General features: G+C 47.5%; 1 protein-coding gene across 3 annotated transcripts in view; it reads right to left on the minus strand.

The window, feature by feature from the left end:
• The window catches only part of Dpf3 (D4, zinc and double PHD fingers, family 3), a 273986-nt gene extending 253051 nt beyond the window's left edge, over positions 1 to 20935 (minus strand). For all 3 annotated transcript variants that reach the window (NM_001267625.1, NM_058212.2, NM_001267626.1), the window contains exon 1: positions 20876 to 20935. In NM_001267625.1, coding sequence (NP_001254554.1) covers positions 20876 to 20907 — 32 coding nt within the window. In that variant the 5' untranslated portion in view covers positions 20908 to 20935. The remainder of the gene's footprint in view (positions 1 to 20875) is intronic.
• Positions 20936 to 22900: the final 1965 nt, after the last annotated feature.

Consider the following 22900-nt stretch of genomic DNA (forward strand, 5'->3'; position numbering starts at 1 on the left):
ATGCCCATTCAAGGGATACAAACCAAGCTTAAGTTTGGATTCTCAGCCTGGGCCACTGAGTCTCATCAATTATACCATGGGGGGGAGGGGGGGGAAACCCTCTGGACAGTTAAAAATAACATAGGGGTCTGGTGTTTGGATTGCCAGCTTGTCTAGCAGAGTGGAGCCCTGCTTTCCAAAAGAGTGTTCTAGAAACTCAAATTCACACACCAGCCTGCCCAGGAGGTTAAGAAATAGCAGGGCACCCCACCCAGTGGGCTCTGTATTACCCAGATAATGACTGCAGCAACACATCTCTAACCAGGCAGGTAAGCTCACAACCTGACCTTCTCCCCTCCCCCCTCCCTGGAGTCTGAGAGACTTTCAGCCCTTTTCTAGCTTGAGACTGGAGGGCAGAGTTCATCCATGCAGGAAGAACCCTCGTCCCCAGGGAGGAGGCAGCCACAGGATGCATGGAAACTGGACACAGGAGCCCAGGCAGTCAACCGAGGTCACTGCTCCTCTGTGAGCTGTTGTCAGGGTCTGTGAAATTCATGGTGCTTTTTCACAGGGACCCAACATCAGCAGCAATTAACTAGTTTGTAAATAATAGAGATAAATCTTCCTCAAAGTCTCTTCTAGCTTATGCTCGTAATAAATAAATAAATAAATAAATAAATAAATAAATAAATAAATGGTAATACTAACCAGACGTGGTGTACCCCCACTGTAATCCCAGTGCACTAGAGGGAGAAGTGGGAGGTAGAGACTGGAAGCTCGGGAGTTCAAGGTCAGTCTCAACTCTGTAAGAGTCGGAGGCAAAGCCGGACGGTGGTGGCACACGCCTTTAATCCCAGCACTCGGGAGGCAGAGGCAGGCGGATTTCTGAGTTCGAGGCCAGCCTGGTCTACAGAGTGAGTTCCAGGTCAGCCAGGGCTACACAGAGAAACCCTGTCTCGGAAAACCAAAAAAAAAAAAAAAAAAAAAAAAAAAGAGTTGGAGGCAAGCCTGGTATGACCTAGTCAATCATCATCATCATCATCATCATCATCATCATACCACCACCACCATCATCATCATCGTCATCATCATCATCATCATCATCATACCACCGCCGCCGCCGCCGCCATGTTATAATGGAATTCTAGAAATTCCAGCAAAATTATAATTTCTCCTATGTGTTTCATTTCTTTTAAAATGCTGATGTGCACAAGGTCGGTGAGGGTCTCAACCGGTGTGCCTTTGCATTTTATAGAGGAAAACAGAGCACTTCCAACATCCATCCCGAGGTGACGTGTGTCAGCTCCTCTAAGGACCCTACAAACACTGATGTACTTCGGTCTTCTACCCACCCTATCCAGCCAGAACTATCAGTCACACTCCACAGATGAGGAAACCGAGGCACAGAGATTAGAAACCCTGCCTGCGGCCATAAAGGTCGGATTTGAACCCAGCCTCTGGCCCTTCATTCTGCCCCCAAGCAGAATGTCCAGGTAACAGCTGCTCCCCTGAGCCTGACTCCATATCTAAGCTAACAAAGAGCCCTCCGTGTGCACAAGACAAGCCTCTGCCTGACAACCAGCTGGCTGTGGGATGACGGAGCTGGGATGCTAGTGGTCGGTTAGATGGTTGAAGCTGCCTACCTGGAGCTGGGGAGGCACTACCTTTAGTAGTTCTTCTATCTGAACCATAACAACTCATCCTTATGCCAGGCTTGAAGGTAGAGGGTTCACATTTCTATGTTGGATTGATTAATGACTGACTGATTGATTGATTGATGATTGAGACATGGTTCATGTAGCCCAAGCTGGCCTCAAGCTGGCCTCAAATTCACTGTATAGCCGAGGATGACCTTGGAGGTCTGGACCACTGGAATCACAGGAATGTAGCTGTACCAATGGCTTATGTGCTAGAGACAGAACCGAGGGATTTGTATGAGCTGGAGGAGTACAACTAACCCACACCCATAGCCCTGGGGTGGGTCTTCATAGTGTATTCATCAATACCATTTCTAGGTCTTAAATACCTACCTGAACAATAGCTGGACAGGGTGGCACACACCTGTAACCCTAGCAATTGGGGGGTGGGGAGGGAAGAGCCATGAGGGTCAGAAGTGGTTATGTGAGACTCTGTCTTATTAAATAAATAAATAAATAAATAATGTCGGGCGTGGTGGCGCACGCCTTTAATCTCAGCACTCGGGAGGCAGAGGCAGGCAGATTTCTGAGTTCGAGGCCAGCCTGGTCTACAAAGTGAGTTCCAGGACAGACAGGGATACACAGAGAAACCCTGTCTCGAACCACCACCCCGCCCCAGAAAAAAAAGTATACACCACCACTGCCTGGCACTTTTTTATTTTTTGAGAGAGGGTCTCCCTGTGTAGCCCTGGCTGTCCCCAAGCTCCTTATGCAGACCGGGCTGGTCTGCCTCTGCCTTCTGAGTGCTGAGATTAAAGGTTTGCACCACCAAGTCCAGCTCCACATCTAAGTCTTCAATCCAGGCCTTAGCTGGGCTCTACCCCTCAAGCTCGGCCCTTCGTAACAAGATTATCTTTGCAGATAGACAGGACTGTCCCAAATCCAGAGGGACTGATGGCTCACACCAGGGCAGGCCTGGTGGTACATCTCCATAATCCCTGCTTCCCCTGAAAGACACCGTGGAAAATACTCAGAAGCATAAGAGGGGCAGGAAAGATAGCTCAGTGAGGAAAGTGGATTGCTACCAAGACTGGTGACCTGGGTTCGATCCCCAGTACCCACATGGTAAGGCAAAAGAACCAACTCCCAGAGACCTCCACATGCAAGTTGCAGTACAAGAGAGTATGCGCATGTACACACACATAAACACATACAGACACACACACACACACACACACACACACACACACGTAATGTTAAAGTTGCTTTTTAAAAAGAACACATGGCATAGGAACCCAAGACCCGGATCCAGTTTAACTCTTCTATGAGTGGTTGGAAGGAGAAAGTCCATCTCTCTGGAGGACCAGGAATTGTAGTCAACCAAGCCAGCATCCCATAGGTGCCTTCGTTTGAGTGTTTTCCAGAAACTGTCCCAAACAGATGCACACTTAAGCCTTGCCTGGGGAAGAGTTCCCACCATCTTCTGTACACCCCACATTTTTCTGTCTTTTCCCGTGTCCCTTCTCACCTCATCTTCCTTATCCCAGAAAATAAAGAGGGTCCTCAATGGAGTCACACAAATGCTTCCAATATCCTCATCCACCTTTCTTTCCTATGTGATGGCCTCTAGTCTCACTTTCTATGGAGCCTGCCCAATTCCCAGGGTCTCTCCTCATCTCACCCACAGCTCTCATTTCTTCCCCAGAAAGCACTAACCAGGCCCAACAATGTTTGACTTCTGAGGTATACTAGATGGGCCAGCTCAGGGTAGAGTGCCATGGACACCCGTCAACCTCCAAGCTTCTGCCTGAAAAGGCCACTCCCTAAGGAACGATGTCAGTGGATGCCGGAGGAGGGGGAGTCCTTGCCCTGGGTGGTGTAGACACTGCTGAGTCTACAAGCTCTGGTGAATGGCTCGAATTCACGCTCGACAGGTCACAAGACAAAACAAAAAGTCATGAAAACGAGAGGGAGGCTCCTTGGAAGGGAACCAGAGTGAGACACGGTCAGGGGGTGGGGACTGGAGGAGTGACCAGAGCACATCATTACATACGTGTTCAAAACCATCAAAGCACAAATTTGATTTTTAAAATGATGTGCCGGGTGGGTATGGTGATCCCAGCGGATGAGGGTCGGCACAATAGAAAGTGGATCTCTGTGAGTTCAAGGCCTGCCTGGTCTACATTGTAATGCCAGACCAGACAAGGCTACACGAGTAACACCTTGTCTAAAAAGAATATTTAAAATTTTTAAAAGATATGTTTTTGTTTTGTTTTATTTAAAAAAAGAAAAAGAAAAGAAAAAAAGGAAAGGAAAGGAAAGGAAAGGAAAGGAAAGGAAAGGAAAGGAAAGGAAAGGAAAGGAAAGGAAAGGAAAGGAAAAAGGAAAGGAAAGGAAAGGAAAGGAAAGGAAAGGAAAGGAAAGGAAAGGAAAGGAAAGGAAAAAAGACCTCTCCTGGCCTGGAACAACCTCATAGCCTCTCTCACCTCCCACAGCTTCTCTGCTCTCTCTCAGTTTGTTGATTCCTTCTCACTTCCCCTCTCATAGATCCAGCAGACCATCCTTAGAGACAAAGGAAGGGTACCCTTTCCTCCCTTTATGCCCCTTTAATCCTTCCAGTCAGCAACGCTAGCCACGGAGCAAAGGAGAAAGAAGAATGGAGAAGAGAGGCAGACGAGGAGGGGTCCAAAGGAAGCAGAGGCTGGAGGTGTGAACCCCGGCATGAAGTGGTAAGTGGATTATTCCTCGATCTGCGGCTCAGAGGGCCTTGGGGCAGCTTAGCTCTGAGTCGAGAATGAAATAAGAAACAGAAGGCAAAAGAAAAGTCAAGGAGTTACTGGTGGGATTTTTCTTCTTGGGGATTTGAGAAGCTGTAGGAAGCAGAGCCCTGAGGAGAGATGCTGGCTGGGAGACAGGGCTGCCCAAGGATGCCAGCTGGGGTCTTAGAGAGAGGGCTGGGTGTTCTCTTGAGCTCTGCAGCATTTAGACCAGTTCGTCTGGGTAACTCAGGAGACGGGCACTTGGGGCAGCCCTGGGCAATAGTAAAGACAATCCCATCCATCAGAGCTTCTATGGGTCTGTATTTCCCTGTAAACTGAAGACATTCTGGGCAGATAAAGGCCAAGAATGAATGATCACTGGAAGAGGGGCCAATGCTATTGGGTCCTCTCAGTTTGGCAGATCATAAACTAAGAAAACAAGAGTCCTATTGCTTTAAGATCTCGCTGGGTCTCAGAAAGGTTCCAAAATTTAGACTCATAAACCAGCTAGACTCCACTTCTTCCCCTGACACTGGTTGAGATCTCTACTCCCTGGGAAGGCAAACAATGCCCCTAGTAGGCTCTTAGCCAGGGAGCTTGAAGAACTTCCCTAATTTCATAGAAGTCTATACAGATCAGTGTTCATCCCAGCTAACCTTGCACATGACTGATCTAAAATGGAGTGGTCCAAACCGGTTCCCCACTCCCCAGAGACACGTGCGATTAGATAAAATGAGGACAGGATATGTGTAAGTATCTGTTATACTGGGATGACTGCCCAGAAAGGAGATGAGTGCCGGGAAGGGGACAGCCCCGTGTGCCCCTTCCCACTGACTCTATGCTGGAGTAGAGTTACCTCGGAGCACAGGTGCTAACGAAATGTGGCCTTTGGGAGGTGACAGGCATTTTACACAGTTCTGTTCCTGTAGCCTGCATTTTGGGGTAACATCTAAGTGTTTTCTAGCCTTCTGCATAGAAGGGTAAGCGTGAGGAGGTCCAGCAGACCCAGAATCTGGGCTATAAAAGGTTAACTCCAAGAGTCTGCCTCCTCCTCGGGTCTTCCTCTTCCTCCAGACACAAGGACAAGACTTCCCAGAAGTCCTTCTTCCACATCACAGAAGGATCAGGAGAAGGTCTGCAAGGGTTACAGCCCCAAGTCAGCATCTCTCCTGATGTAAGATGGAGGTGCTCTAAGGACCCCAGAACAACCTTTGCAGCTCATTGTGCAACCCAGCGCTGGACATGCAGGGCCATCAAGTCACTAGAGCTTAGCCCACCTAGGCATGTGCACTATCAAAGCATGCAGAGGATGTTCTCCACAAAGACATCAGTACACTATGGCTGGACTGACATCATCTCCAGAGCTTGATAGAACAGTGAACTCTCTTCAGAGTTCAACCTTGGCTTTAACCATTAAAGGTTTTATGCCTTCTACTTTTGCCAATCTTAAAAGCCCAAAATAGAGGCACGGCTGTGGTGGTGCACACCTTTAATCCCTGCACTCGGGAAGCAGATCTCTTAAGTTTGAGTCCAGCTAGATCTACAGATCGAGTTCCAGGACAGCCAAGGCTACACAGAGAAACCTTGTCTCAAAAAGAAAAAAAAAAAGAAAAATAAAACAAGACAAAACAAACAAACAAACAAAAACCACTAAAGTGGAAAGCCAGGCTGTTTGTATCTACTAATACAGATGACATGGCTCAGAAGTGCAACCCTGCCTTCCACACATCACCACACCCAAGCCTGCGTCTGATTCCTGACATCTGAAATTAAAGAATGTTTAAAGAAAATTCCACTGCCTTTCCCAAATGTCTTTCCCGTTAAAGTAGACAACGAGAACAAGTCAATTCTAAAGACAGGCGGAGCAGTGTACCTACCTCCTGGCTTCAATTCACTCAGCTGTTCGCCAAGTGACAGCTATGCTAGATCCTAGGGACAGAAAAGCACAGCCACTGTCACTGCCTTCCAGAGCCTTATGCTGTAACCAGCCATAGCAGAGTATCTCCATGATGGAGGGAGAAAAGGCATGTGTAGAACTGAGGGGCCAAGGACCCTCAGCACCACCCTCTGATGGTCAGTTAAGGTTACAGTGGGGAAAGGGGACCCTTGGAGCTGTCTGGAGGGATCAGGCAACAGTGCATTAGAGGTAGGCTGAGGCTAGGAGACCATTTAACTACTGATCTACAACAGCCATAAGAGGCGTACTGAGCTGTCAGAGGATGGAGGGGGGCTGCCTCCGCACAGGGATTCAGAACATCTTTTTTAGTCAGGTGTGGTGATGCGCACCTATAATCCCAGCCTTCCGGAGGCTAAGGGAGAAGAGAACTTCAACCCGCATCTCTCATGTGGAAGTTGTCACCCAAGAGCCCAGACATCAGTAGGGAATCCACAGATGTATTCATCAAGGGCTGTGAGCCCCAGGAAACCACATGCAGAGGCTCCTACTTGGTCGCATCTATTCCAGGGGAGCTCGTCTACAGCTTTCCAGAGATTCCCCTAAAGGTCTGTGACGGCCACTAAAAGGTCAACAGAAAATACCCAGCTGAGTATTGAGTTCCAGTTTCCCTCACTGCCTCTTGCATGTGTGTAGCTGGGTCCCTGGCATATAAAGGGTAGGTAGAGTTTCAGGACTGGCAGAACTACAGAGAGCAGAGGTACACTCCAGTATAAGGAGATAGAAAGGAAAGACCATTCTCATCACCAAAATAAACATCTGTGTATATTAACCAGGCATCAAGCACTAGCCTGGACTTTTAAAAACCTTAGGCTACAAAAAAAGGATGTCTTCCCAGCCTCTTGTACCCTGGGCCAATACTGCAACTCAAAGTCCCTAAATGTAGATATAAGTCACCCAGGGTAATTCACTGCAATCCCAGATCAAGCTCAAACTTTAGCTGGCAGTTGCCTAGCAACAGGTAACCCCAAAGACATATCACCAACCCCCAGTGTCAAAAGGGCATTTTGTGGCCACGCTGGTTCTAAAAACAAGCCTGCACGCAAGCCTGTCTGCCAGACCTCTGCGGAGCGATTGGACAAATGTGCACACCCCTCAGTGCAAAGGAGGCAGGGAAAGGGAGCCAGGAAGCTGCATGTTTGCCCACCACTACACAGTAGCAGGCAGAAAGCAATAGTTGCCTCTTCAATTCCTTCTTTAGATCACACAGCAATTAAACTGCCAAGAAGTTGCTCAGCTGATCCCAGCCATGCCTAAATAAAGAAGCAGTCCATGCCATGAAGACTGGGCTGAACCGATCTCCAGTCTGCTCTAAAGCCAGCACCCTTAGTAGCAGCAAGAATCTACTCTTCCAGATATGATGACACACACACTTAGTCCCAGCCAGAGAAGCTGGGGCAGGATCCTCTGAGCCCAAACTGGGCTACACAGCAAGAATTGTTGTTGTTGTTGTTATATTGAGGAATTTTGTTGTTGTTTGGTTGCTTGGATTTTTTTGCTTTTTGGTGTTTTGTTTTGTTTTGTCTTGAGACAAGGTCTCACTATATAGTCTTGGCTGAGCCTGGAACATCGTACATCAACCCAGCCGCCCTTGAATTCATTGAGATCGACCTGCCTCTGCCTCCTGAATACAAGAACTAAAGGTGTGTGCCACCACGCCTGGCGCCATCTATTATTTTATTTATTTATTTATTTATTTATTTATTTATTATATGTAAGTACAGTGTAGCTGTCTTCAGACACTCCAGAAGAGGGCATCAGATCTTGTTACGGATGGTTGTGAGCTACCATGTGGTTGCTGGGATTTGAACTCAGGACCTTTGGAAGGGCAGTGGGTGCTCTTAACCGCTGAGCCATCTCTCCAGCCTGCCATCTATTATTTTAAGAATAAAAAGCTCTGGACTGTACATGACACTAGAGTGGGCGGGGTGATGAACCTCAAGCTACAACTCCAAGTGAACTCCGGGAAGCAGGTCTGAGCCACCTGCCCACCATCTCACACCTTCAGAGCAAGCACAAGAGCAGAAGGACCTCACCTTCCACACGCAATGCACAATTTCTTCTTCTCTTTTCTGCTCTTCTGTTCTTATCTTCACTTTCTTCCTTTCTTTTTAATGAAAAGCTCCTAAGCTCTGTCATCTAAGAGTCAAGTGAAATTTGAGCTTTCTAAGGCAAAGTCTATGATCCAAGCCATCACAGGATCCACCACTGAAGTGGACCTTCTCTGGAACCCATCCTCCCATCCTGGGGAAAGGTCTTGGGGGTAGGGATCAGGGGCAAATAAACAGACCCATCTAAAAGCGATTCAGGAAGAACAAATGCTCAAGTCAAACAACAACGAATAAGGGGATATAAATCTAGATAAAATATTAAAATCATTAAATGGCTGCTGCTCCCTGAAGATTGGGAAAAATGAAGAGAGTTAATTAAAAGCAATCTCCATGCACCGCTGAGCCGGCCAGCCCTGATAAATGAACAGCTGGGGCTGCTGTGGAGGGCAGACAGGGGCTGGGGAGGGGGCCCTGCACGGAGATGCCAGTGACAGTGAACTGAACACGGGGACTGAAGTTTCATGTTTTATTAAATATTTTATGACTGTTGAATAAAGTTGTTCTTTAGAGAGAGAATGATGGGCTGAGAGAAGGGACTAGAGGATGCCCCTTACAGATGAAGAAGTATTGTTTGGTTTCAAACACACTTGGGGCATTTCTGAGGCTGTCCTCAAATGCAACGGCAGATAAAACGTTGTCTTGGCAAACCTCTCTACAAAAGCTTGAGGGTTTGTAAAGGTTTGAGGGAAACAGCACCCAGAGAGGAAAAGATGCAGCCAGGAGTCAGAAAGACAGAAAACAAAGGCAGAAAAGACTTTCAAACTTCCCATCACTAATCCAAGCTAGACTTTTAACACAAAACTAAAGTCAGCAGAAAATACACCCGCCTCTCTTTTTTTTTTCCCCTCCCCTGTTGAGTCCTTTTTTTTCTGCAATCAAATAAAGTTTGGGGATTTTATTATTTTGTTTTAAATTTTTTATAATACTCAGAATTTTCAAGCCCAATTGAAGTCCACAGAGCAGCAACTTTTTAACTGTTAGAATATGGAACCCTTCTGGATTCTGAGGGAACCCCTCAGCCCTTCCCTGATGAAAACATAATCAAAGGAAATGATTGGAGGGACGCGTTTTTCTCCTCCATAGAACTGGAATCAGAAGGGGGGGGGTGCGCGCATTGGGGAAACATAAGGGCTTATGCGCTTGGATATGCATTTTAATTAGGTGGACAGAAGCGGCCGCCTGTTAATTTTTCTTGCTTGTTTCTACTTAGCATTCATCACAGGCAGACCCGCCATAGAGCGCTCCCACGATAATAGATGGTTCTGCACTGGCTAAGTCCTCAGGGAAAATAATTAGCAAGAGAGAATATATTCTCTCCACTCCCAATGTCCCAGCCACCCTGCCCCCCCATTGCCCCATCACCAGCAGCAGTTGCCTCCCCCTCTCACCACCTCATCCTACCCCAATGGCAGTGGCCTTCCTGGGAGAGGACAGTTAGCCCCCTGTTTCCCAGGCACTTACCATCAAACGAGTAAGACTCTAGAAGCCGACACAGAAACCAGAGGCCCTTCAGGAAGTAGATACCTCTGGATGCAGACGGGGAAGCCATTTGGCTATAACCAGGACAAGATGAAGGATGCTCCTAAGTTAGATCCAGTGAAACTACTCTCACTAGGCTCAACTCAACGGGGATCCACGGAAAGTCATTACAAGGAGTCTGATGGAAGTAGGGATGACTTTGTACTTAATTCACTCCTAAAGGACCCTGTAGCTTGCTTCAGGATTATATGTGAAGCCTCTCCAACACTAGAAACCAACATGTAACTTAATGACTCAAACCCATCATGAGCCTTTATGTCCAGTTCTCTATAAATAAGATGTCCTTTTTCACTGACTCTTACATCAACAGATTGCATTCCTTGTTCACCAGCAGATGCAGGCTGCAGTCACCTTTCACACCCTCTTGCTCCTTCATCTTGGTAAAGGGACCAAGAGCTTAGCTGACGACCCAAGGCCACCCAAGTGTTCCCCTCTATCCACTGCCCTTCCCAGGGCTGCTGGTCCTGTTGATGGACTCAGCTTGGCGCTTTGAAGGTGAAATGGGAGTTTCTCTTGACCTCATTTTCATTCCTGCTTCAAATCTAGACCATGTGAAACCCATTTGAGTTCCCAGGGCTACCTGAGTCCGAGTTTGATGAGCAAGATTTGCATTAAAGGGCTGGAGAGATGGCTCAGTGTTTAAGAGCACTGACTGCTCTTCCAGAGGTCCTGAGTTCAATTCCCAGCAACCACATGGTGGCTCACAACCATCTGTATGGGCATAGTTTTTAATAGACCAACTGTGGTGGCACAGACCTCTAACCCCCAGTTACTCAGGAGGCAGACAGGCAGGAGATAGCTAGCTGGTAAGAGGTGGTCTCAAAAGAAGCATGCTGGGTATGTGGCTCAACAGAAAACTCTCCTAGCACAGGCCAGACCTGGGGTTTGATCCCCAGCATCACATACATACATCATGGATTAGGTTATCACTGACTCTGCGAAGGACTCTGTACATGAGAGGGAAATTCCGCTCTCCCAGGAATACCTTAAACTTGGAGTTTCCACTTCCTGAAAAGTTTTATTTCACTTGGGCCCTTGAAGGATAAACAGGGGCTTGAGCAAGAAAAAGGCTCTCCCCATATGCAAAAACAGACTCAGTTTTGTTTATTTATTTCCTGGGGTTTTTCAATATATGTATATGAGTTGTGTTCATGCGCACTACACGCGCGTGTGTGTTTATGTGTGTGCGTGCGCGTGGGTACATGGGTGCATGCGTGTAGCATCTGGTGTATTCCAAGCTTACTTCTAACTCACTATGTAGCTGAGGATAGCCTTGAATTCCTAATCCCCTACTTCTTCTTCCTGAGTACTGGGATCATAGGCAAGCACTACCTCATTTATGCAGTACTAGAGTTCAAACTCAGAGCTTCGTGTGTTAACCAAGCACTCAACCAACTCAGTTCCATCTTTAGGCTGGCCTTGAACTCCCAAGGGAGCCACCAATCTGGCCTGTCATCCCAGGTACTCCCTCCCTCACCATTGTGACAGATTTCCTCATAAGAAATTCTTACCCTCGGGGCTGGTGAGATGGCTCAGTGGGTAAGAGCACCTGACTGCTCTTCTGAAGGTTCGGAGTTCAAATCCCAGCAACCACATGGTGGCTCACAACCATCTGTAACAAGATCTGACTCCCTCTTCTGGAGTGTCTGAAGACAGCTACAGTGTACTTACATAAAATAAATAAATAAATCTTTAAAAAAAAAAAAAACAAATTCTTACCCTCACAGCAAAGGTGGCACAAGGGGCCTTGCCTGGAGCTAGAGAAGGGAGGAGTGAGTCTTGAGATTTCCCGATTCCTGGGCAATTCCCACTCCCTAAACACTAGTGCTATACCTAGAGAAGGAGTAGGGAAGACACCAAGTTCTGTAACACTATTATCATTGTTTGAGGTGTTATAATGGGGGGACAGCAGGTACCATCTATAACTGCAGCCTCTGATTTGTAAAAAGTCCAAAGATAAAGGCAACCCAGGCCTCTACCCAAAAGAACTGAACGCAGGAACTAGAGCAGCTACTAACCCAAAAATGTTCATAGCAACTTTATTTGCAACAGGCAAGAATGGGAATGGCCCAAGAGTGCAGTCGCAGATAAATGGATAAACAAAGTGTGGCCTATCCGTTCAACAGCCATAAAAAGGAATGCAGGTCTGACAGACCCACTGCAACAGGGATGGCGTCTGATCTGAGACGTTGAGCAGAGTGACATAAGCCAGACCCATGAGGGCAAACAGCAAGTTTCCATTCATATGGAATCCTTAGGCAGAAAGCAAAAGGACACTTTGAGCTCCTGGGAAGCAGGGTATGAGGAAGGAATGATTTTGTCTGGTCTGAAGACTGAACCAAGGGCCTTGCCCATTCAAGCCTCTGCCTTACCGTGAGCTATAAGCCAGACATGTGTTTAATGTTAACACAAAAAGTTTTGTTTAGCTTGATGAGAAAGTTCTAGAAATAATGGTAATGGCTGACCAGCAATTATCAGTGTGTTTAATGTGGGCTAGCAAGATGGCTAAGCAAATAAAGGGGCCTGCCACCAAACCTGACAGCCTGAATTTAATCTCCCAGATCCATATGGTAGACAAAGAGAAGTTACTCCCACAAGTTGTCCTTTGACCTTCATAAGCATATAGCACACTAGGGCATGTCTTCTCATATGTATAAGTGCCCCCACACACAATAAATATTTTTTAAATATATTTAATGCCACTGAACTATATGCCTTAAAAATGGTGGTTTTTGTTTTTGCAGTTGTTTGAGTTTCTTGGGGTTTTTTTTTTGTTGTTGTTGTTGTTGTTTGTTTGTTTTTTGTGTTTTTCAAGACAGGGTTTCTCTGTAGAGCCCTGGCTGTCCTGGAACTCACTCTGTAGACCAGGCTGGCCTCGAACTTAGAAATCCACCCTCCTCTGCCTCCCAAGTGCTGGGTCTAAAGGTGTGCTCCACCACCGCCTGGATCTTGTTTTTTGTTTTTGTTTTTTTTTTTTTTTTTTCAGGACAGAGTTTCTCCGAATAACCCTGACTGTCCTGGAACTCAGAGATCTGCCAGTCTCTACCTCCCAAGTACTTGAAAGAGTGCACCACTGCTACCCCAGTAAGACAGTGTATTTTCTACTATGCCTATCTTATCACAGGTTTTAAAAACTAAAAGGGACGCCTGTCTGCTAAAGACCAACTATGTCACTTTTCTTTTGGTTTAAGATTTAGAATTTATATGGTGGCATCTGCAAAATTGCAGATAAACTCTGCAAGCCCTTCTTCCTCCTTTAGGCTTGCAGAAAATTGCCAAGGGAGATTTCAACCACAGAAAAGCCCGATAATAATCTCCCCCAGTGGAGTCTACAACATCACTAAAGTAAAGACAATGAAAAGTAAAGTAAAGTAAAGACAATCTGCTACTGATGCGCATGCGGGGATGAGCCAGTTCCCAGGTGTCATCGGGAGCCTCTGCTTCCACAGCAGTAACACAAGCTGCACTAGAGGGAGCTCGATGAGGCATCAGTACAGGCCTACAGGCTTCAGGTCACTTAGCAACTGGGTTCTTGTGGCTGAGCAAATGAAAAGGAAGCAAGCTCTTTACCTCCATGTCATCTAGGCTGGATACCACGGTAAAGGTCTCCTGCCTGACCTTTCTTTTCTCCTCGGCCTCTGATTGCATGACTAAAGAGAAAAGCCCACCTTTGAACTGCCTGGTCACCTGGTCCTCAGACTCAGGTTCTGAGAAGGGATTGGATGTTCCTTTAGGATAGAACCCTACATGGGAAGCCCTACGAGGCAAGACGGGACCCCAAGGAGTGAAACATTAGGGTCTCCAGATCTCACAAAATTGCAGATAAATTCTGCAAGCCCTTCTTCCTCCTTTAGGCTTGCAGAAAATTGCCCTCTCAGGCAACTCCTTGTTTAGAAACAAGAGCCTGACCATTAACTGCCCTTCCCACCCAAGATGACCACAGTAAGAGCTAGGAAGTTCTTTTGTTTGTGTTTTGGTTTAGTTTTGTTTCATATGCTGGGGGCTTGTGGGGGGGGGGGGAAGTGGAGTTGTTTTGATATAGGAGCCCACTATGTAACCTTGGCTATCCAGGAACTCATTATGTAAATCAGGCTGGCCTAGAATTTACAGAGACCTCCCTGCCTCTGCCTCCCGGGGACTGGGATTAAAGATGTGAGCCACCACACCCAGTCAATGACCAGGAAGTTTTTGACCAGGGAATTATGAAATCAAGTGTGTCTCCTCCTCATAAAGGAATAGGAAACCCTGGAAAGGTGTAAGACACCAGAGCCTTTTCTCTTCACCAGAGCAGTCAACAAAGCTGCTGTCGTCACTGGTGAGAAGAGACAGCATTTGAGACAAGCTGCCATGAGTCTTCTGGTAGTGATTTCAACTATGTATACTACAAACAGCAGGTCATCAAGATGAGTAAGAATGACAAGAAGAACACAGAGTCCTGGGTTCCGGACTGGGAGGGAGGGAGGGAAGGGAAGGGATAGAGGAGATACTTAAAGGAGAATTGTGTGTCACCATTGTTCTCCAGCCTCAGCTCCTGAGTGCTAGAGACTCAATGACAACTATCTGAACCCATTACTAGGGATACTGAGCCTGAACCCCTAGCCCTCCCTGCCTCCACAAAGCCCTGACCTCAGCCTCCATATCAGCTTCCCTCTCTTCCCTGGCCACTAACCACACACACACACACACACACACACACACACACTTCCATATATACACTCTACTGTTCACAAACACACAGCTCAGACATTCTCCACACTCCACTTCTCTAGCTCCTCCCCTCCCCAGCAACACCTCCTAACTCTGGCTTTTAAAACTCTAATGCAAATCACAGGCCTCAAGAAAACCTTCTCCTGGTGACAGTTTTACGAGGCTAGCTCTGTGCATCCATATGGTCGGACAGACTGTGAAACACCAGTAACCTGACCAATAAGAAAAACAAATCATACAAACACCACCACACCCCATCCCTTCTCAGTGACTCCGGCAGCTAAGAAAACTTGCAAACTGGAAACCATTCATCCTGTGGGGCTCGTCTGCACTTAAACAGTCAGCTCTGGGCCACACGGTAGTTTGATCCACTCAGCCATCCTCACCTCCCTACCCCAGGCCACTCTTTGTCCTTCCTTGCTAAATACCATCATACTTAAAGACTATTTAAAATAGGCTCATGCTTATATAAGACTGCTGTTGGAGAATGGCAGCACAGTAACATATATATATATATATATATATATATATATATATATATATATATGCGCCTGTGGGATTTTTTTTTTTTTTTTTTTTTTGGCCTGAGGTTTGCCACATTTGGCTACATTTCTGCCTTCCAATGACTTTGAAAATACTCAAAAACCGCAAAAGTTACTTTGCTGAGGTTGGTATAATAAACAGGACCCCTGGATCCTGGGACCTTTTTATGACCCAGCTTCCACCAACAGGGCTACACTTTGAAAGGTGGGTGTCAGTCTCAGTTTCTATCTTTTCTGGGTTATGTGCTCAACACAAAACATGATGACTGTGCCTTATGCTTGGCGATGATCTGAGGGGATGTAGACATATTACAGCATTTTGTTGACAAATCTAAATTCAACTCCCTGCATGCTTCCAAAGACTCCACGGAAGATGTAAACTCTCCAGGTCAACCACCATGGAATCCCCGTTGCCTTGATGGGTCTGGGATACCGCCCCCAGGGGGGTCTGCAGACTGGACAGTTTTCAAGGGTTCACCCTGAGACAATGCCTCCCCTTTGGATTCTGACAGAAATTGACTTCCCTTATGGATATGGACATCTCAAAACAATAGCTATTAAAATATAATAAAAATAAAAAATAATGTGTGCTAATGAAGTTTGGAGACTTTAGGGCTTTTTTTAAAGACTTATTTTATTCTGTCAGACTTTGATGTATGCCTTTAATGCCAGCACTCAGGGAGTCAAAGGCAGGTAGATCAGTGAGTTCGAGGCCAGCCTGGTCTATAGAATGAGCTCCAGGGCAGCCAAGGCTATACAGAGAAACCCTGTCTCTAAAAACCAAAAGGTAAATTAATTAATTAATAAGGATTCACTTTATCCATGTGTGTATGTGTGTGTGTGTGTTCCTGCAGAAGCCAAAAAGGGATGTCAAATCCCTCGAGCTAATAGGGGTAGTTGTGAGATGCTCTATGTGGGTGCTGGGAACCAAACTAGGGTCCTCCAGAAGAATCGCCAGTGCTTTTTAACTCCCCTGTCCCCCACATCCCTGTTTTAACACTGATTTTAGGGATGGCTGTGAGCCACCATGTGTTTGCTGGGATTTGAACTCAGGACCTTCGGAAGAACAGTCGGCACTCTTAACCACTGAGCCATCTCGCCAGCCCCAACTTAACACTGATTTTAACACTGATAACTGGAACAGAGAGAGATGGTAGTGGTCATGCATCTGTTGGCTTCAAGGGTCCTTTTCCATCAAGGACTAAAATAATGTCCATAAAAGGCTGCAACTCCACAAAGCCCCAGCCCCACTGTTCTCCACTTAGTCTCTACTCACTGCCCCTTCCCCAACTAAAATAGCCAAGACAAGATTAGGACCAGGAATGTGGGCCCCTGGCCCTTCCTCACTGATAATTAAACTGGCTGCCTCAGCAAGAGTAAGGTCTGGCTTTTAACCTTCACGTGCCCCGAACCACTTTAGATAGAACACACATCCACATCAAAGAGTGGACAGAGAGATAAAGACCTGACCACGCCATCCATACACATGAGCCGTGTTGAATATTGAACAAGTAAACATTTCTTTCTCTTAGAGTTATGTCCTTAATACTAAGGCAAAGATATCAACAAGTGCCTCCAAGCTAGAGTGACTCTTTACAAAGTAAGAGTTTTGATGAAACTGTGTACAAGGAATCATAGTGACAAGCGTGAGTAAATAGTTTGATTTTCTCATTGTTTATAACCAAACAATTAAAGTATTACAGCCCTAACTAGAATAATTAAGTGATAATAGCATTTATTAGTCTCTGAGCCTGGAGTTATAAAAATAGATACTTATGTACATGATCGAGTCTGGCAGAAGGTGGCAGGCATTCCCAGCTAAGTGCTACAAGCAGAGTTTCGATAAGTTACTGAGAGATCATGCAGCTTAGAGTGCTGTTGGCAGACACGGGGGAAGGTGAGCGACCTAAACTGGTATACTGAGATCTTACAATAAAAAACATTATAGGGCAGGAGAGATGGCTCAGCAAGTAAGAGTGTCTGCTTTAAGTCTGAGCAGAGTTCAATCTCCAGACCACACATAGTGGAAGGAAAGAACCCATTCGAAATGTCCTCTAACAACACATACACACACACACACACACACACACACACACACACTCCAGCACCTCACCTGCTCAAGACACACACACATCAAATAGTAACTTTTTTTTTTTTAAATAGGTCCTCTCTATGTAGCTCTAGCTGCCCAGAACTCACTATGTAGACTAGGCTGGACACAAATTCAGCCTCCTGAGTGCTAGGATTAAAAGCATGTGCCACCATGCCACCTAAGATAGGTAATTTTTTAAATTTTAGGCATTTTATTTACCAAGTATACAGAAATTGACAAGTACACAACATGTAACTTATACGTGTGCCTTTATCAAATCTATCCCTGTTCACTTTCTGTGTACACAGGAGTTTAGGATGACTCCAACAGTCTGCACTCAGACAGTGTAGCTGCTAATTTAAATAGCAGGCAACTCACATTTACACATCACACATGTCCGTCAGTGCCTCTGAATTCTATTTGTCCAGATGTGACTGCTTGGCTGTAGGGCCACCTGCAGAGTCCCTGTCTGATCGAATCTGGCCTGGCAGCTCCTGTTTCTGCCTCTAACACCCTGTTGGGCAGTAACAAGAAGTTAAAGGCTAAAATGGAGAAGCCAGACTGTCAGCTTCGGAGATAAAGGGGTGAGAGCAACCAGGAAGAAAAGGGGAGTTGAGGGGAGATCAAAGACAGCCAGGAAGAAAGGCAAACTACCAAGAAAGGCTGTTTTCAGGCGCTTGGGACCTTACAGAAGACACCCCCAACCCACGCAAAGCAAAGAAATTCAAGTTGAGCCATCCAGTCATCCAGCGAATTGAATAATTGAATGCCCCACGTGGAAAAAAAGCTAGCGAGATGAAAAGTGACCCACAGTCTAAGGCATAGCCCTACACAGGGTGGCATGAAAGAAACCCGAGCTGGCTTCTTCCCAACACCGTAACTACTGCTGCTTATCCCCAGGCCCAAGAGGAAATCTTTGTGTGACCAGTTTCTTCTGTAGGGGGCGTCCGTGATGTTGCCTTTTTAAGACGAGAAAGACTGCTTGCACCCGGAGAAAATGCTAATGCAGTTTGGAGCTCCGGTTCATTGTCAGGAGGGGCACACAAGGATAAACACATAAGCTCTCCAAGCCATTCTCCTCACTCCTCCTCCTCCCTGCCCCCCCCCCATCCATCCCTTCAGCTTGCTGGGTTGCTATGCTTTGTTCTAATTTGGCCCATGCATAATTTATTCACGTGTGTTTTGTTTCCTGATCAGCAACTTCTAGAAACAAATGGCATGTATAAGATGTTTTATTAAACAAGTTGTTTTTATAATAATAATAATAAAGCAGATGGCCTCAGTCTCCCGGTAACGATGTGTGTGCTCCTGCGTGCGGAGTTTTTAAAATGTCCAGGGTGCAAATAGCTTGACCGATTGGGGTTATTATTTACACCCTTAGCCCTCAGGGGAAGAGGACTGGATGCAAAAGGGGGCGGCTAATTATAAGTGACCATTCGACTTCCTCTGAGGAAAGGCAGACAGGGGTGTTGTGTGAGCGTCCGCGTGCGTGAGCCAAGACGGAGTTACAAATGCATCCCACGGCAAGTATTTCCAATTATTAAGGGATACAAGTGTAAATCTGAACTAGTTCTATTAACTGATTGGCCACCTTCTAGCTTCTCTGTTCCTTCTCCCCCACAATTTCTTATACATGCACTCTTCTGTGGAAAAAAAAAAAAAAAGTGGAAAGATCTGGGGGACCCAGGAGTGTGGAGCTCCTGCGCGCGCCCGAGCGTAAGCCCGCTCCCGGGCATCAAGGATGCCGCTTTGCCAATGAAGAACCCTGTACACATAGCAAATAGATCTCTCCGACTTGAGTTTACCAAGCAGCATCAGCTCGGCTACGTGATTTCGGCTGGAAATGAGGAAATTGCAAATCAGCTGTGTGTGGGTTCTGGAGAAACTCCCAGCCCCAGCGGTGTGGCGGCGGGAGTCGGCGAGGAGCGGGGAAGTTACGCCCATTTCTTCTGCCATAAAACAATTTCTCTCTTCGGTGAGACGCTGTCGCGAGTGCAAAGTAGCTGAGCTTCCGAACGAGAACGGGAGCCAGGAACTCGCATCAAGCTCAGCCTCCGTCTTTACAGCAATATCTCATGGAAACTCCAAGATCTGGGACATCCCTGCCCTATTCCTGGTTGTTGGCTGGTGCAAACGCAGCGGGTTCTCCCTACGGGTTTCTTGGCACTAGGAATCCCACGCACACTCTCTCGCCGCCGCCCTGCTGCTCCCCAAAGCGAACGGTGTTTTCGACTCCCATAGCCAGGGACGCTGTAGCGCGCAGCTAAAAGAGCCAAGATCGACCACTGACACACACCGGGAAGAATTGGCACTAAACACCCACGCTCACCCTCCGACTCCCACTGGCTTTCATCAGGGCGGGGAAGTCCTAGTACACCGGGCACCCACTGGGTGCCCACGCCGCGCCGCGATTCCCAAGGATCCACCCTCTGCCAACATGCCTGCCAATAGCGCCCCTTGAGAGCCACACTAGTTTTCCGAGGCCACCCCCGGCTCCGCGATCACCCGCGGACTTGCGGCTTCATATTCAGTCCACCGACTGGAAGAAGGAAGGAAGGAAGGAAGGAAGGAAGGAAGGAAGGAAGGAAGGAAGACCGGCGGGCAGGCAGCTCCGATCGGGAACCGGCCCCCGCGAGTCCTTGCGCAGCCCGCCCCCCTGTGTCCGCTCAAAGTCTCCGGGAGGCACCTGCCCCTCGCTGTCGCCAGAGCCCTCCACCGCCGCCTCCACCGCCTCGGCTTTTCACCCAGAGCAGGCAAGCACACCATTTATAAGACCTGCAGTTTCCCTGCCTCCATATCAACCCCAAGTTAACCCGGATCGTTAATTTACTAGAGCCAGTTAGCCTACAAATACACAGACACACCGGCGACCGCCCGGAGCGCCTGCCTGATCCCCGGCTGCCGGAGTGGAAAAGCCCGGGGCAAGCACCTGGGCCCCAGGACTCCCGGGACCCGCCGCTCCGCGCGCTGTCCTCCCAACTCCGGAAGGTTTACACAAACTCCCTGCGAGAGCTCGGAAGGCAGAGCGAACGCCCTGCAAAACTCCGCAGCCGCTGCGGTCCGTCTGCCCGCCTGGGTGGACGAGCAGCGGGGCCGGGAAGGTTCGGGCTTGGAGTGCAGGGCTCAGCCGAGCGCACGACGCGGTCTCTGCCCCGCGCTCCGGCCAGGCTCAGCCAACCCCGCGCTCTGGCCAGCCTCAGCCAGCTCCGCGCGGCGCCGGGAGAGGCAGGGGACTCCGAGAACCGTGAAGACCCGGGCTGCTCACGACCCCCGCAGCTCCTGAGCCGGCGCCGCCGCTCTGTGTTCCCTCCCGGTCCCGGTCAGCCAATTAAGCAGAACACAAATGTAACAATTTTCTTTTTGTTAATTGCATCTCCTGACATTTCTGCGCGCTGGGAGGAAAAAAAAAGATGAAGAAGTAAGAGCAGGAAGAAAAGAGGAGCCCGGGCGCAGCGGGAGGTGTCTGCGAGAGCCGGGCGCCGGCTGCGCTCCACAAGGCGCCTTTTTTTCATATTGAAACCACGCGGAATATGTACATTTTTTAGTCTTACTTACGCTTTCAGGGGGTTGTGAATGACAGTCGCCATTTTGCTACAATGTAACAGAATATTGTCTGTCTCAGAGTTCTAAAGGTTCGCTCAGGGGAAGCGGCAGGCCAATCAGAGCACGGGATACCGGCCTACCGGCCAATCGGCGCGGCTGGTCGCCAAGTGGGCGGGGCCTGCGTGGTGGTAGTTATTAGGGGAGCTGTCAAAGCCCAGAGGTCACTCCCTTTTGTAGAGCCCGAGAGCGAGCAGGTCTTAAAGGGGCAGTACCGTGTTAGTAGCGCCCTTTTAGATTGGAACTCGTGGAGACAACATGGGAGAGCATTCTCGCTTAGTTGGAGTCCCTACTTTGCTAAATAACTGCAGAGTTTGCGCTCCTGGACAAGAATATTTACATAGTGCCAACAAAACCACTTAACCCCATTCATTAGCTCTGGGCTTTGTAAATCACGGTTTTTAACCCCCGAGCTCCTTGTACACCACCGTGTTGCAGTGCAAAAAGTTGGAAGGCTGCAGTTTCCTCCAAGAAATTACTACTCGTGTTCCACTGTTTGCTAATAATGTTCTGGGTTCCGCGGCTGTTCAATATTCTTGTTCCCGAAGTGTTTTCTTGATCTCAGCCACCTTCCCCGGGCGGTTTCTGAGAACTGGAGAGTCCAGGACAGCAACTCCCTTCCTCCTGGAATGTCTCAGTGTCAGGCTTGCGGACAGCCACGGCTTTTGTTACGTAATTCACGGGTGGTCACTCCGCGCGGTCCCCTACGACCACCGTTCTCCACTGTCAACGATTCACACTGATCTGACATGGCCAGCTTGGGAGCGAAGTGAGACCTGGCGCTTTTTAGGCAGAAGGTTGGGGAAATTTTGAGGCAACTTTAGGAAACGCAGCTAGGGAAGTCAGTAACTATGCAAAAATTGTTAGAGCCTGAGGTAGGTGTTGCCTGAGTCCCCTCTGGGAACGGCTCTGAGAATTCAGGCGTCACCTTTCTGGACTAAGATAGGAGGTGAAAAGAATTTGCAAGTGAATGTTCAGACGTGACTCCTGGCTTCCCCAGTATGCGGCTGCTCAGAATCTGATAAACCCCAGAAGAAACTGAGAGACTTCTGCGAACTCAGACTTCCACGGAGCACAGGGAGACTCGGAGTGGGCGAAAACTCATGAAATCACTTAGAGGGCACAGGCATCGTTAGCTTATAGAAGCCGGGCTATGGCCCCCTTGGCTGTTTAATCAGGTCAAATAGCTGGGGGCTGGGAAGTGAAAAGGAAACCGAGAGATGCTGAATTGCAGTTCACAATTCCACCTGCTCTCGCCTTTTACGACTCTCGATGAATAAAGTAAAATACAATTACAAAGCAGTCCAGAACTTTCAGATTCCAGCTCCATTCACTATTAGAGTTACAGATAAGCCCAGCAAAGCTGAGTGAGTCTGTGCGTGCAGACTGGAAATATTTAACTCTTTGTTTGCCTAGTAGGGTGATGTTCTCCCACCCTCTCTTCTCGTTACAGAGTCTCATGTTGAGAAAACTGGCATTAATGAATTCTAAACAGAACCAGGTACAATGGTGCTCCCTTAAAGTTCAAAACCAGCCTGAACTACATATGGATACCCACCCCCCAACATGGAAACCCAGTCTCATCTCCCTGTCTCCCCACGCCCCCCCCCCAAATCGTATTGCCTTGGCTTTTGTACTTCATGGAATGTCATTTTAACTGTCAATACAATTCTGACTTTATAGTCACTTTTATCACTTCTGAGAAATATAGAGGTATTATTAACTTTGGGTTTTGTATCATAGATTAAAAGGACACAGATTTGGACCAAAATCTTCAAAAGCAAGGGACTTAAGAGTAAACATGCTTAAAGGAGACAGGAGCCTGGACCAGAATTAAAGTCTGGTGTTCAGCAGTGCTGTACAATAGTAATATAGACTCTGAAACCCATCTGTCTGCCCACCATTTGCCAGCTGGTGACATAAAGAATATAGGGAATCCCGAGAAGATGACAACAATGGGATAGAAATAATTCTCTTACT

Source organism: Mus musculus, chromosome 12 (genome assembly GCF_000001635.26).
Source record: "Mus musculus strain C57BL/6J chromosome 12, GRCm38.p6 C57BL/6J".
Lineage (NCBI taxonomy): Eukaryota > Metazoa > Chordata > Mammalia > Rodentia > Muridae > Mus > Mus musculus.